General features: G+C 35.6%; 1 protein-coding gene across 1 annotated transcript in view; it reads left to right on the top strand.

The window, feature by feature from the left end:
* The window catches only part of LOC135072432 (uncharacterized), a 176144-nt gene extending 159894 nt beyond the window's left edge, over positions 1 to 16250 (top strand). Inside the window, exon 2 of the mRNA XM_063966332.1 lies at positions 15976 to 16250. Coding sequence (XP_063822402.1) covers positions 15976 to 15979 — 4 coding nt within the window. The 3' untranslated portion in view covers positions 15980 to 16250. The remainder of the gene's footprint in view (positions 1 to 15975) is intronic.
* Positions 16251 to 16479: the final 229 nt, after the last annotated feature.

Here is a 16479-nt window from a genome sequence, read left to right as displayed (position 1 = left end):
ATTATTATGGTACCTTTATTTTTGCCAGAACCGAGTTTCCTCTTATATGTATTGTTTCATTTATACGGTTCATGATCATAGAGGAATTGGATTGGAGTCATTGTGAATTGGCAGATTTTGTTCATCTGTTTATTTACTGAAAGAGACGCTACTTATTTGCCAACTGCTTCGTCTCTAGAATTTAGAATTTGTTCTGAATATCGTAAACATAAACGGTAAGCCCGCTTGACCAATAGTGTTTTTTTTTTTGTATTTGACGAGTTGGGTACTTATTCCCATAAACGTGTAGTTCGTTTTAGGGTTGTGCACCTATGTGGTTACCAGTCCTCTATTTAATAAAATGTTTTTTTTTTTCAAGACGGTTAGTTACTTCAATATTGCGTTAATCGTCCTCTTTTATTGCCTCTTACAATCCTAGTATATTTTTTTCATATTTCTACGACAAACAGTCATCAAGACTTACACCTTAGTATAAATAAATACCGCAATAACTTTAATAGAAGAATAATTGTGTAAATGGTTTTGAAAAATAATTTTAATATTTTGATGGGAGTTATTTTATGGTAAATATTTAAGAAAGACATCTTACCATTATCCGGGATAATTAATTCCTCAAGGAAACCCGGTAATGGTCCTTCGGGAACTGTTTTATTTCCGAATTAAATGGAGCAAATTTGATTTTCGGTTGATAAAGCCCTCGCAAACTTTATTGTGATCTTAATAAATGCTTGATTTAGTTTCAAATGTTACGCAATTAGTTGATTAGCCGTACAATTTGGCAGCAAGAGACCTTGGTTTGAGGAATATTGCCTACAATATTATGTAAGTTAATATGCCAGCCAAATATTATTTCCATCTTTATACCTACACTTACCTACATGAAACAAAAGCAGGTTTACTAGCAGCACTACTTAGTCCAGTCAATAAAGCATTATAGATGGAAAACTGTAGAACACAATTTCTGACTTCAGGACTTTATTTAGACTAGTTAGGAGGTGAACATAGCAAAAGTCCCCGCCCTTAGCCCTTGAGCCGGTGGGGAGAGGGAGGTTTAAAGGTGCCACTTTTCGGTTTTTCGCTTAACCTTTAACCGACGACGTGCGGTCTCACAGACCGCTCCGGTTTTTGAACTTTCTGGATTGCAATGTTCTACTTACTCCCATGTCCCGAGCGTCTCAGTACCTTCGAGTTTAGTTGCCCAAACGCCATTACAGGTAGTGGTTACATCGATGAGGGCAGTTTTAATAAGATAATTCGATTTAAAGTTCAACAGCGGTCTGTGGGACCGCACGTCGCAGACTACGTGACATTTTTGTACCATACTAAAACTTGCGTTTTTGTTTTAGACGACTCATTTTTCGTAAAAATTATGGATCCTGGGCCACCACAACCTAGGAAAAGACATTTCCTAATGATATTACATAATATTATGTAAAATATGGTAGTCTGTAAAAAAATACCCCGAAACGGGTGGTAAAGCAAACAGTGACATGTATTCTAGGTTCTGACATGCCAAATCAGCCTGATGTCATTGTACCAGCTGCAAAAAAGACGTACATTTTAGTCCACCTAAATTGAAAACGAAATTATCTTACAGGTGTTACCTATGTATACCGGAAATGCTTGGAATGCGGTAAAAAAAAATGTCTTGATTATGCCTAATGTTTACCCTACGTCAAATTTTTTTTTGTGCATGTAATGTACGTGTCATTTATTTTTATTTTATTCATTATGTTCACTATATTTAGGAAGGAGTATAGTTTTTCTTGCTTTGATTAAAATTTACAAGTTATATAGGTATTATTGAGCTCTAGTGTTATTTTAACGAAATTAAGCGTCAAAAACGTTTTAGCCATATTTAAATAAATAATTTAAATTGATTCCTCACAAATTATACGTATGTTTATTTGTAATACTATAGTGTTCTCAAAAAATATAAAATCAATATACTTTTATACAAAAAATGATTACTTTTTGAGTAAACAGTATAGCGGTCCCACAGACCGCACGTCGCAGACGGCGTGACAAAAAAATCACGTCGTCGGTTAAAGGTTAATCCTCGGAAACTATGCGTCCTAGTGACATGACTACTATGAACCAAAAAAAGCATATTCAATTTGCTACAGGTGAGATCGACAAGTTTTTCTATAAATTGTATAGTTTTCGCGGCATCTGCTCTAGAAGGTCTGTAATATTGGAAATTTTATTATTGTCTTACATGTTCCCATCAGGAGAAAATCGACTAAATCAACATTGAGCAATCATTCTAGACATGCGGGAGCATGTTAAGCCTAGTTCCAGGGAGGGGACTGCACCGTGCGTATATTTAGACGAACCACTTTGAGCCACTTTTGACTCCTCATCACTCAAAAACTACTGTGCATTAACACTTCAAATTTGGCTCATGTGTTGAGACTTGCAAGATATACATCAGTTTCAAATTTCATATTTATGCCTCAAACGGTTCTTTAGATATTGACGTCCAAAAATCTACATGTCTGACCTATAGACCAAATTCTGACCACTTCCAGATGACCTCGAAGGTTCAAATTTGGCATCCAGAAAGGTAGTTATGTAAATACAAAGGAACAAATAAAAAACCAGTAAATTTCAACATTTCACATGTGATAGATAGATTTTAGTGCTCTAAATATCGATTTTTGAACGTCAATACCTAAATAACCGTTTGAGGTATATTTATGAAATTTGAAGCTGATGTATATCTTGCAAGTCTCAATACATGAGCCAAATTTGAAGTGTTAATGCACAGTAGTTTTTGAATGATGAGGAGTCAAAAGTGGCTCTAATTGGTTCGTCTAAATATACGCACGGTGCAGTCCCCTCTCTGGAACTAGGCTTAACATGCTCCCGCATGTCTATAGTGTTTGCTCAATGTTGATTTAGTCGATTTTCTCCTGAAAGGAATATGTAAGACAACAATAAAATTTCCAATTTTACAGACCTTCTAGAGCAGATGCCGCAAAAACTATACAAGATATAGAAAAACTTGACGGTCTCACCTGTAGCAAATTGAATAAGCTTTTTTTGGTTCATAGTAGTCATGTCACTAGGACGCATAGTTTCCGAGGATTAAGCGAAAAACCGAAAAGTGGTACCTTTAAACCCCCCTCTCCCCGCCGGCTCAAGGGCTAAGGGCGGGGACTTTTGCTATGTTCACCACCTAACTAGGCTAAATAAAGTCCCGAGGTCAGAAATTGTGTTCCACGGATTTCTCTCTACACCGTCGTTAAGGCATTCATTGACTGGACTAACTTAGCAGGTTAGTTTATTACACAATGATTATGGATTTGTTTGACACAAAAAAAAATATAAATATTTTTTAATTATATAAAAGTAGCTGTGAAAATCCTTGGGGGAGGCCTTTGTCTAGCAGTGGACGTCATTTGGCTGAAACGAAGTATGTAGAGCATTCTGCGTTTGAAATCTCATCACTCACTTCACAAACGCATACAGCTTAGTTATCTAAAACAACGCGGTACAAAGTTCCTACGAACTACACGGTCATAATTATTATACTTCTAAGCGAATCTTTCATGATAGTTTGAAAATTTCATACACTTCCGAAAATTGTTTATTTTCTTTCACATTTCACAACGTCAGGTGCATCGGCGGAGTTTCGTAAGCACGAAAATGAGGAACGTTTGCCGAACTAACATTGTAACCATAATTTGCTACAGCTCCGGCTCGTGTGATCGGAAATGATGCTTTAACTTGGAGTTGTAAGGTTCAAGATGGCATGGGATGATTTCGGCAATTGTGTGATGTTGTAGGATGACCATATTCTTGAAAATTTAATGCACAAACTTAAATTTTTGTCGATAAAATTTTCTGCTCTTTGCTTTCTTTACTTTAAGTTACTGGTTGTAGTAACTTATGGTTTTTTCAATTTGCTAACTAATAATAAAGAAACATCTTACCTTAGAACGTTATGGTGGTGGTCGTCTCTCTCACATCAGATATGTGCCTGTCGACAAAGATAATTATGTTTCGGTTAGAGGTGAAAATTAATTGGAAAGTCCAATTTAAATCAAAACCTATCTATATCTCATTGAGGTGTCTTAATTAAGTCCATTCTTCAGACCAAAAGATATCCACTGCTGTATAAAGGCCTCCTAAAGATTTTAATAAAGAACGGACCTGCGTTGTGCACATCCATCCTAAAACATCGGTCTAGCTAGTGGAGTGGGATGCCTGCCTACACAACCTCTTCCGGTAAGTACGTGGTCGTCATTTGAGAACTTTTCTACCCTACCTTATTCTATGCTTTGAGTGCGCTTAATTTGTGTAAGTACAATCTGTTATATTGACGCTCGTATTCACAAATATTACCTACTATGAGGTCTCACTGATTCGCTACTGTTCGTTTTTCAAAAATTTTGATAGACATTTTACTATCGTTATGTGCATGTACACGTACACACAAAACTCACACAAGTAAAGCTCACTCGCCTTCGTCAGTTGCAAGAACTAGCACTCTGATATCCCAATCCAAACTAGAAGCATAGTCACTCTCACCGATACACCGTTTCCGTCTATCGCCTTGAATAGGACGTCACAGGCTCCTCGGGCTGCCCGCCCCTACACACGCCCTTGGGGCCGCGTATTTGCGCCAATTTGGAATTTGTTAGTTGCACAAGCTTGGAAGTTCGGTTGATTTTTGCCGATGACCTAGTTCTTTGTATCCAAAATATTTGTTTACAATTTGCTTCGAGAAATTCTGGGAAACTTAGGTACATACGGTAGGTAGTGGAAGTTTTGCGTTTGACTTTATACCTTGCTATTGTATGGTTTTTAACTTGTTTTTGTAAATATACGTTTTAATTTCATTTATTGAATTTATGGAACATGGATTTCTGATGAAATATTTAAGCAGAAAAACTGTAGACAAAATTGTGATAAAATTGAAGCTTTACAGAAATTTTAATTATACCAAGTTTTTGCAAAAATATAATTATTAAACGTGAATTTCTTTATGTTTATAATTTATCATAATAATAGTATCATTAGTAATAATTACTCTTTCTTAGCAATATCATATTTTACATATGTTTTCCATAACCTTTAGAGGTAAAATATTAAAAACTTTAAAACACTGTTGAAATTATAGTTGTTTGTTCAAAACTATTTTTGCCTTGAAAGGAGTATACCATGTCGGCCAGAAAGATTTATTTGACAACGCAGTGTTTTAAACCGCGACAAAAAATAAGAAATAGCGAAAAAACCTAAAGTCTAGCTCAGTTAGTTTTCCTATTACTTACTAAACTTCTGTAAAGTTTAGAAATATGAGAGAACTGAAGAAAATGAACCAGGAAAGTACCTAAAATAATTATATTTATTCCAAAAAAGAAGTAAGTATTGGTAATGTAAACATTTACAAACACACAATTATGACTGTAATAATAACAAATGAAGGAACGTCAAAGAATCATTGAATAAATAACCAATTAAGAAACGGAAACAGCGATAAAAATAAATAGGAATTACAAAGAATCTGAATGAGAATGAAGCGAAATAGCTTATTGTTTTGTGAAAGTACCTACATACTGTACGATTTCTTGGGGTATATGTACCGTTCAGATTATCTAAAAAAAAAAAAAGAAAATTTTGTTTCGTGGTGTACCTACGTATTATCATCGTGAAATTGTGAACTCCGACAGTTTAAAGAATAACGCGTAAGGTAGTTTTCAATTTTGTTTGTAACCTAACAGTGGGTAAGGTTAGCTTAGGATTCACAATTTTTAGCTCCCCGTCCTGGGGGGCTTGTAGGACCCGCGCAATCGCCGGGAGGGGCTGTGGTAGAGAAGAATTTATCCGGAATGCTACATTTTCCTCCCACTTACGGCGAGTGACGGAGGACCGGGGTCTTTTTACCTCGTCGTTCTGACTTGGTGAGCCCCACATAATATTAACCTACCCTGTCCCCGAAGGGTAGGTATTCAATTCAATGCATTTTTTTCCCTAAAAAAAAAAAGGATTCACAAAAGACAATGCCGGAAATTGGCGTCTTTTTTTTTCGCGCGGCCATCGACCAAATCGTGTTTTTAGATACAAAATAGTGTAATAAACCAAACTTACTATGACATGTATACCTCTAAACTCAGTCTGAACTGAGTTACGAGCATTAGAAGTTTGATGATTTACATACTAGATTTGCTTTTTGCGCGCAAGTTTTGTAAGAAATTGTAACAAAATAGTGACATTGTATGTGTAAACAAGCAATACCATCCATTAAAGGCTCCAGACATCATGTGGAGCAGAATCAGCGCAATAAAAAATTAGCGCAATATTTTGTTGCAATTTCTTACAAAACTTGCGAGCAAAAAGCAAATCTAGTATGTAAATCATCAAACTTCTAACGCTCGTAACTCAGTTCAGACTGAGTTTAGAGGTATACCTACATGTCATAGTAAGTTTGGTTTATTACACTATTTTGTAATCAAAAAACAAAGTTTGGTCGATGGCCGCGCGAAAAAAAAAAAGACGCCACCTTCCATACAAAATCTGGCATTGACATTTACGGTGACTTTTGCATCATTGCTATGAGACGCAAGCTGTTGCCTCAAGCAATTTCGTACTCCCATGCAGTCCATAAAGATATGCCTTTATTTAGATAATCCTTCACTGGACCGTGCAATGGATTTTCAGGATGCCTTACACGGGCCTTATAGGGTCTATCAATTGATGCGTGCTAAGCGTATTGTTTACATTTCACATGCCTCTCGCTCCCTTTAAATTCCTCTACACTCCGCCCTTAAGGGAATCCCATCCCTACAATAGCGGCCAGCTCAGATAAATAAATTCCTTGATATTGGTTCTCTCGATTAAGTTATACGATATAATCTTCGAGAAAACGATACAATATTACTGTTTTTTTGTTGTGAACTAGCTTTTTCTCGCAGCTTCACTCGCGTGAAAATTTTCCTGTCACAGAAAAACGTTATCGCGCGCGTCCCTGTTTCATAAACCGGGATTAAACTATCCTATGTCCATTCTCGGAACTATCTCTATGTTAAATTTCATCGAAATCGGTTCAGTGGATTACACGTGAAAGTATAACAGACAGACAGAATTGCCAAAATATAGGTTGACCGAAGACCGAATGCCCAAAGACAGGCCACAATAACGACGTTGATTATGTGGTAACGTCAAACCAAAACAGCTAATTACTGTCTGTGATTCAACATGAACGCGGTCGCTGACGTAGGTATGTTTTATGCATTGCTATTTAAAATGAAATTAAACCACATTTTACACACCACAATTACATTTTTCTTCACCAGTTGCATGTTAATCAATTAGGGGGCAAAAATGTTCATCAAACAACTCGTAATGTATTGAAAATTAATTTTGATACGATCAGTGTGCTTACCATGAGTTTACGTTAGGTGAGCTCGCTAGCGAATACGTCAAAAAATTCTATGAAGATTTTATTTTTTGAAAGTAGCCGCTAGTGGCGCTGCATGATATGTCATACATATAAATGTCATTTTTTTACGCAGTCGCTAGCGAGCACACCTAACGTAAACTCATGGTAAGCACACTGTTAGATATTGAAGTTAATACCATAAGATAAGTATTAGGTAGCTTAGATAAAATTGTTACACAGGTATTAGGTTCTTAGACTTTGTAACCATTAAATGCGAATAAATACATTTGTAAATTCAATTCCTAATCTATATAAATAAAATCTTCTATATAAATAAAAATGAACTGATGTTCGTTAGTCTGATTAAAACTCGAGAACGGCTGGGCCGATTGAGCTGATTTTGGTTTTAAAATGTTTGTCGTAGTCCAGGGTAGGTCTAAACGGTGAGCAAATACGCGCGCGATATTGTTTTTCTGTGACAGACCAAATTCCACGCGGGCGAAGCCGCGGGCGGAAAGCTAGTAAATTATATAAATAGGTATCTCGAATAACGTAGTACGAATCAAAGCGCTATAAAATACCTCTACCTAACCTCTATCCTCAATAAGCTGAAAGTACCGACTCTTCAAAATCACCACAACCGTACCTTATTAACGAGTAGGTAACTACTTATACATATACTTATAATAAATCTGTAGAGAGGTCAATTATATACATGAGATATATTTTCAAAATAACTATCAGGGGGTGATTAGTGATCGATACTGATGCCAAAAATGCAATCAGTAAAATTTTTGTCTGTCTGTCTGTCTGTATGTTCCTTATAGAAACAAAAACTACTTGACGGATTTTAACGAAACTTGGTACAATTATTCTTCATACTCCTGGGCAGGTTATAGTATACTTAGAAATTCCCACGGGAACGGGAATTAGCGGGAAAATCCTTTTGTATGAAAAATCTAAACCGCTTAAGTTAGACGCTTGAAATTTGGCATGCAGGTATCTTAGTAAACTTAAAGCTTAGTTACAACAGGATATTGCAAAATTCCCACGGGAACGGGAGTTAGCGGGAAAAACATTTGTATGAAAAAATCTAAACCGCGTAAGATAGATGAAGGGGGTAAAATGGAATCCACGCGTACGAAGTCGCGGGCGGCCGCTAGTTATAAATAGAAAAGAGTTATTGATGGAAATATTTTTCATCAAAATAATTGAAGCTAAGGCAAAGGTTTAAGCATGTGGTTTCTTTTTTTTTACGGCAATGGGGAAGCTATCTCGTCTGCTATTTAAATTTTGAGTTTGACTCGAGTTTTGATTACTTTTGATTATCGTTTCATGATACGAGTTTCACATACTTTGTCTTCCAAAACGATGCTACTCCACGACTACCTAAAAAGAAACGCCCTCAAAAGTATCGAGCTTCTGACCCTCAACTTACAACAAAGATCTCGCGTCCGATAATGTTCTGCTTCAAATATCTAGTAAGTTTGATAATAAAGCTAGGTACAAAAGAGCAGTATACAGTCTAGGCACGTAGCGGCTAGGCTAGCACGTGCCTCGCTAGAGGTGCGTTGGAAAGTGGCTATTATTAACCACTACATTCAGAGGTGATAAACTTTAGTCACGAAGTACATATTTATTTCCAGAGATATAGAGGTGCTTTAGATTTTTTCAGGATTAAGCGGATTTGGGATTAGGATTTGCCTTGGTTTTATTTTATTTGAGATTGCAAATGTTTTTCTTCTCTGATTTTATTTTCATTTGTTAGTTATTCTATCGCATGGGCTGAGTGCTACCATTTTACTGTTTAGACTCAACAAGCATTAATGAAATTGTTTATTTCTTTTATATTTATTTGTGTCAGATAGGGTGATATGACCTGTTCGCGTCCACCACCATATTGTTTTCGTCCAACCGACGGGTTTAAAAAAGAGTGACCGCACTTTTCACTTTTTCAAACAGAATTTGCGACATGCTAACTGATGCTTGCCGGATTTAAACCAAAGCTCAATTTTATTATAAGTGCTTTATCTGTTTTTGATCTCTGTTAGTTAATAAAGCAACTACCTATCTCAATCTCGACATATCCCCTTCAACGAGGTAGGCGAGCCTTGAAGTCTTCCCGGCGGAATGTTTGAAATGCGGCGCCGCGGCGGTATGTGGCGCTAGCCGATCAACGCCGAACGTGATACCTCGGGCTGCAGTTTAACGCTAAAGTTTTCGTGGGGCGTTAATGGAAAGGAGAATTTTATTAATAATAGAATAAAGTTTAAATTTCTAAAAATCATAACCATACTGCACGTCGCGCTTTTTTACGAGGTAGCTGCGCAAACTGTACTAACGTTCCATGAATCTTCTCAACATTTTTTTAGTCAGTAATTTATTTTTTTCATTTTGTAAAGGAAACAAACCTAAACAGATCTTGTTTTTAAAGCTAAAAAATAATATGATAGAGTCTAACATTTAGGCTTGCAGTTGTTTTTGACATCTGTCCAAGCTAAAATAATGATAAATGTTGCTATTTTATGGCTTCCTACTAAGACACTGTCTATTCCTCAATTTCATTTGCTCTTAAAATAAAAAACAAGCTGATACTTGCATCGTAAGAATTTAAAAACTGGATATTACTTTTAAAACATTCGTTTGAGATGCACTCAAATGCTAAAAAATTTAATAACTTTCTCCATTTATCTTTGTGTAGAGAGTAGAAAAAAGTATTTTAATTCTATCAGTCTAGACACTAGGTATGTACTTTTCTGTGGAACTATTACATTTCATTATTTAAATTGCAAGATTCAACTTTCTGTAATTATGTTCAATTAATGTTCGAAGACACTTTTTATTTTATAATTAATTTATTTATTTTAAAAAGAGCTCATTAAATTCATTTATATTCTGGGGTCGGATTAACCTAAAAATGTCGTTAATTAAGCCGAGAGAGCGTTAGCACGCGGAGGTGATAATATTCCTCATTACAGTCTAGGAGACCACATTCAACGGGTTACGTGACGCGATGGGGCTATTTGGGGGCATTTACAGCGTAGTGTAACATTTTATACGACTTTATTAGTTAATAAAGGTAGCTCTTCAAGTACTAGCGAAACGAGGCACAATAGAAATCAATTGTAACCGTGGTCTCATGCGACTTAGAGGTGTGCTTTGGGTTCCACGATCTAGTTAATTTGCAAACAGAATCGTTTTTGGAGAGTCTCAAAAAATTTTGATAAATAAATTAATACATAATTCCACAATAAATACTTTAACACCTTTTTGTGGAGTTTTTCATCACTAAATTCGATATCTTCCAGACATCCAAGGAGTTGAAGAAAAAACAATAGGTAATGTGATCTGGTAAAAGATGGTTTAAGGTTCCGAAATATGTGATTTGTTGTCTTTAAACACAATAATATTTTGATTCACATAATATTCTAATTTGTTTTGATTATCCACGTTGAAAGTCATTATAAAATCTTCACGCGAATTTTTTTGCAAGGCAATTCCATGTTTTTGACGAGGAAGCTCTTGGCCTGTATCTCACCTGATGGTAGGAAAGTGGAAACAAGCTTCACTTGGAATCCTCAACCACGGAGGAACTGGTTATCTTACCTCAACTGACGGAACACAACAATGCTGTTAACATTGTTGTTATTATTCAATGTTAATAATAAAAAACGTGCTCAAATGATAAAAAGTTATTTGTAAGGTTATAGTAAAAAATGACAAACTTTTATGTAAAAATATCAGATGTGGTCTAACAACACGTATGTTGTCAAGGCTCACTACTTAAATAGTACCCTATGTATGTCTCATTATTTTACTGCCGAACCAGCGCTTCGAGACTTACTTGAAAACCGTATAAACCTAATTATAACTTTATGTAAAGTACAAATGGTCGGTCAAGGCTCTTCTTCTGTGATTTCCTAACTAAGTTATTCGGCAGTGATGAAACAGATTTATTTCGTCTGTAGCCTAAGGAAATTAGGTTAGGTATAACTTAGATTTTCAGTAATTTGAACTGTCACTTTCAGCCATTTCTATCTTTCAAAATGTTGCTGAGATAGTTGGTGAAATCAGTAAGTACTGATTTTTTGGGATATACCTAATCACAACTTAGGTAATTATCTAAATGAAAAACTCGAGAGAAAAAAATATTCATTATTATGTTACGATCCTTATCTGAAATTTATTTCTTTGCTCTACAAAAAGTGATTGAATCGACTACTGATGATTCTGAAAAAAAAAAAATGATTAAAAATATTAATTAAGTATCACGAAATTGTAGTAAGTTTATGTACTTATAAGAATTTACACAAAAGATGTACAAATAATAAAATATTAGTTATTAGGATTTTTGTGTTTATAACGCTAAATATTATAATAATATTAATTATCTCGAGAGAGAAAACCCGATATTTTTTCCAAACCATAACTGATAATTTCTCTAATATAAGCTGAATTTTCTCAGTGAATAGACACCAATTAATTTTGACCTAGTCTCAAAAAGATATTTTGCATTAGACCTCATTTGTACCGAAAACAAACGTTAGCATAGCCTGTATTACCTTACCATTTATGCCGTTGTAATACAGACGATTGCACGTAGCGTTTTTTGGACTTATTAAATGTTCGCTTCGGTGTAATTAAGCCCAGATAATCCACCCGCCCTTAATAAACTAGCAGGTTAACATTAATACGCACTGGAATATAAATTGTGAAGGTAAATACTGTAGTGTAATATTCCGAGTCCGAATGTAACTTTACCTACCTTTGCCTTTCATTTGGTACATGTGGTTACGAGTACAAACAACGTCCACAACATCAAACTAAGGTCTGTAGTATTTAATGTAGTTATAGTAAATGCTATTTTGCAACAAAAAGTAGTATTATAAGTAGTCGGATGTGTTGTCGACCGTATTAACACAATTTCAATGAACATAAATAGTCGGCCGTTTGGTGGTTCAGAACGGACTACTATGCCGAGAGGTCCCGGGTTCGATTCCCGGCCGGGCAGAATTTAAAATGATGAATTTTAATTTCTGTGATGGGTCTGGGTGTTTTCTATGTATAATATGTATACAGGGTGTCCCGTAATGCAACGTCAAGCCGGAACTGGGTGTTGAGGCAAGTTATGCTGGTTATCAGAAAAATATTAAAAAAAATCTATGTGTCATTTTGTCAAAATAATAGGCATTTAAAAAAAAACAAAAAAATCTACTCCCGGTGACGGTCTTTTTACTCGTGTTGCCACAAATCTTCACTTTTTCCAAATTTTTTTTTTTGTTATGTTACCCTGAATAATGCTTCTCTAAATTGTTATCAAAATTACAAAACCAGCTACTCCAGCTTGGATGAAAAAAATACATTATTCTCAAAAAAAATTTCAAAATAAAAATTTTGCCTAGTTTAAACTGACTGTACTGAAAAAAAATTGTACTACGCGAGTGTGGCAAGTGACATCATAATTTGGCGCATTTAGTAAGGATTCCAAAATGGTAACACTTGGTAAACTCTTGCTGTAATTGTCGACAATTTTTGTTTTTTTGGAAATAATCCCGTTTTTAACTTTATCTACCTTGGTTAAAAATTATTATTCTAATGTGCCCAAAATTCAAGTTTCTGTGACTGAAAAAAAACAAACACATAAACACACAATATGCTGGTGTTCTAATGTTGCGCACTGTTTTATTTTATTTATTTTTGGTTTATTCTTTCCCTTTTCCTTTTTTTTTTTTTTTTTGTTTATATAGACTGTTTCACTACACTTAGGTATAGCTGAACTGTACCGCGCTGTGCCAGTCACTTTAATTTTGCAAACTGCACTGTTTGGGCCACCAAGATACAGGCTATGCCTAGTTTGGGGCCCACTGTTATTGATATACATCTTGCTCTTTTTTCTTACTGTTATTGTTAACACATCTTGCCTTTATTATTTTGTAATGCAAAATGTAACCTGTGCCTATTTAAATAAATACTTTTTCATTTTTTTCATTTTTCATTTTTCATCCAAGCTGGAGCAGCTGGTTTTGTAATTTTGATAACAATTTAGAGAAGCATTATTCAGGGATAAATAACAAAAAAAAAATTTGGAAAAAGTGAAGATTTGTGGCAACACGAGTAAAAAGACTGTCACCGGGAGTAGATTTTTTTGTTTTTTTTTTTAAATGCCTATTATTTTGACTAAATGCCACATAGACTTTTTTTTTATATTTTTCTGATAACCAGCATAACTTGCCTCAACACTCAGTTCCGGCTTGACGTTGCATTACCGGACACCCTGTATAGATGCCTAATTGTCATTTATAATAATAACTGGAATAGGACTGCTAATCAACAGATTAGAACGTTGAGCTTCTCGGAATTTCGCTCCAAGTGTATGAGGCGATTCCTAAGCCCCATCTTGGCGTTTCGCCACAGTGTATATCGATTATCCGATTACTCCGATCATTGCCATGAGCAAGTCGTTGCAGTGTTAGGGAATATTCACGTAGTTACTAGTATTATGTACCGATATTGGATGCTCACATATTAATCTGAATACCCAGCTTTTCGTTTCAACCAAAGGTTTTACACAGTTGGACAAAGGCCTACCCAAAAATTTTCACAACGACCGGTCCTTTGAAGTTCGCTTTCAGGTGTTTCCCGTGACCTTCATTAGATCGTCAGTCCAACTAGTGAAAGGCCTGCCCACATCGCGTCTTCCGGTCCGTAGTCGCCACTGGAGCCTTTATAGCACTCTTATGTTACTAAACCACTTGGAATTAAGACGTATGCCTTCGATCATTTGGCAAAATAGATTAGGCCACACTATCACCTTCAATAGTATGTATTCTGGAGGCTTTACATCCATTAGTTTTATTCTTTTTCTGTTTACTAGCGGCCGCCCGCGACTTCGTACGCGTGGCCCCCGTTTTAACCCCTTAGGGGTGGAGTTTCATAAAATCCGTTCTTGGCGGATGTCTACACCCTATAAGGAACCTACTTGCCAAATTTCAAGTTTGTAGGTGTCAAAATTTCAGAGATTTCGTGATTAATCAGTGAGTAGTATTAAGCTTTTAAATAGATTTCGATTCAACATAACACACATTAACGTCTGATTTAAAACAGGTCAAGAGCCTCAATCAATACGAACAGATTGACGCCACAACTTGGTCTCTATTGTACTGTAACTGGAGGCGATCTGCGTCTATTGCTTGTTTGTTTCGAGCGATAGGTTCCAAACAATACACAGGTCAATCCGTTAGACTTCAACGATTGTCTGAAGCCACAGGTGTTTTAGAATATACAGATATTTAGCTAACTTAATAAGGTCTAAATCTGTATCAATCTTTCTTTCAATAACATAGGCTGGATTGCACCATCTTACTTAGACAAACGTCAAAAATTTGTCAAAATCCTTACAAAACACCGGTTATTCTTATAGTTACGGTCAAAGTTAGATGGTGCAACTCGGCCTTAATGTTATACTATAAACCATACTCAATAGTCAGCACATTCAATAACAAACGCGCCGTTTCATTTGCGTAACAGCTGTATTGTTCCAGCAAACCGGCTGTTATTAAATCATTGATCAGCATCACAAATTGACACCCGCTGTTAGAATGAAATAACCGATTTTGTTCTATGTTGACGTTCGTTCGTTCGTTTCAGCCAAATGACGTCCACTGCTGGACAAAGGCCTCCCCCAAGGATTTCCATAAAGACCGGTCCTGCATAGAAGTCTCTCGCAAAGTATTCTAATAGGTACTTCCAAAAACGTATACGTAACGTAACCTATACTTAAAGAAGTTAGTGAATAGGTTTATGCACTGACTCTCTTTCTCTGCTTAACAATGGTTGACTGGAAGAAATGCCTAGTAACATGACGTCCACCATTTATACCCAAAATGAAGTTTAAATAAATATAGGAATTTACAAGTTACTGTATTCCATCTGAAGCTTAGGTGAAATTCTCATTTCCACAAGAAAAATGTTTCCATTTTGTATTATGGTACATTTCTTTGGGTACATTTATCACACTTACATTTACGCCCGTATTCAAACATTACTATGAGGTCTCACAGTGCACGTTGATGCACAGGGTGACACACGAACCAATCTCAGAGCTCTATTCAACGCTGTGCGTTCGATTTGCTGCCTCACTTAAGCAAGCATAGTTTGTGATACGGGTGTTAGTCCAGTTGGGTACCTAATAAGATATTCTGACAATGAAAATAACTACCAAAATGTATAAATTTTTGCGATGTTAACTAACATTATACTTACTAAGGCTGAGTTGCACCACCTAACTTTAACGGTAACTATGACGATAACCGGTGATTTTTGTATGGAGTTTGACAGATTTCTGACGTTTGTCAAAGTTAAAGTAAGATGGTGCAACCCAGCCTAAGAATTCTGCTTCATCTAAAGAATACTAATGAAGGCACGAAAAATGTAGCCACTCCAGTGCTACTACAAACTCTGAGATATTGTTATGGCGTTGCTAGTAACTTCAATTAGGAGCACAACGCTAGAAGTGCGGTCATATTCCTAGTTAATAAAGTTAATAACTCCCCACATTATATTACGGTTCCTTAATATCTTCGGACCAGGTAGGGGAACCTGTTGTACTTAGGCCAGTTTTTCGAATTTTGATTTTTTGAAAAATAATGGTGATAGTTAAACTTGTCTAGTGCAGTTATATTTAAAGATCATTTAATTAACTACATAATTCATTCATAAAATTGTGTATAATTTTAAAAATTTTGGCATACTAGCTGCTAGAAAAAAAAAGGGAAAACTGTCCTAGGTACAACAAACCAGATGTACCTTGGACCGTGTACGTTGTACCTATTTAAATTTAAATAAATGCTTATATTCGCTTCAATTTGTAAATTTTCTGTTAAATTATTATTTGAAATACCAATTATTACAGTTATTAGCAACAATATCTAAGTAAAAGTATTTTTAAAAAAAGATCCTCATCCACATTTTTTGTACTAATTATTTTTCACAATTTTTTGGCAACAAATCACTTAAGTTTAAGCCGGCTCTCCAGTCCATGTTTAGCCTTACACAATCAACAAAAATATGACATTATTTAACATTTTTTCTAG

Source organism: Ostrinia nubilalis, chromosome 6 (genome assembly GCF_963855985.1).
Source record: "Ostrinia nubilalis chromosome 6, ilOstNubi1.1, whole genome shotgun sequence".
Taxonomy (NCBI): Eukaryota; Metazoa; Arthropoda; class Insecta; order Lepidoptera; family Crambidae; genus Ostrinia; species Ostrinia nubilalis.
This window is presented reverse-complemented; position numbering and strand designations above follow the sequence as displayed.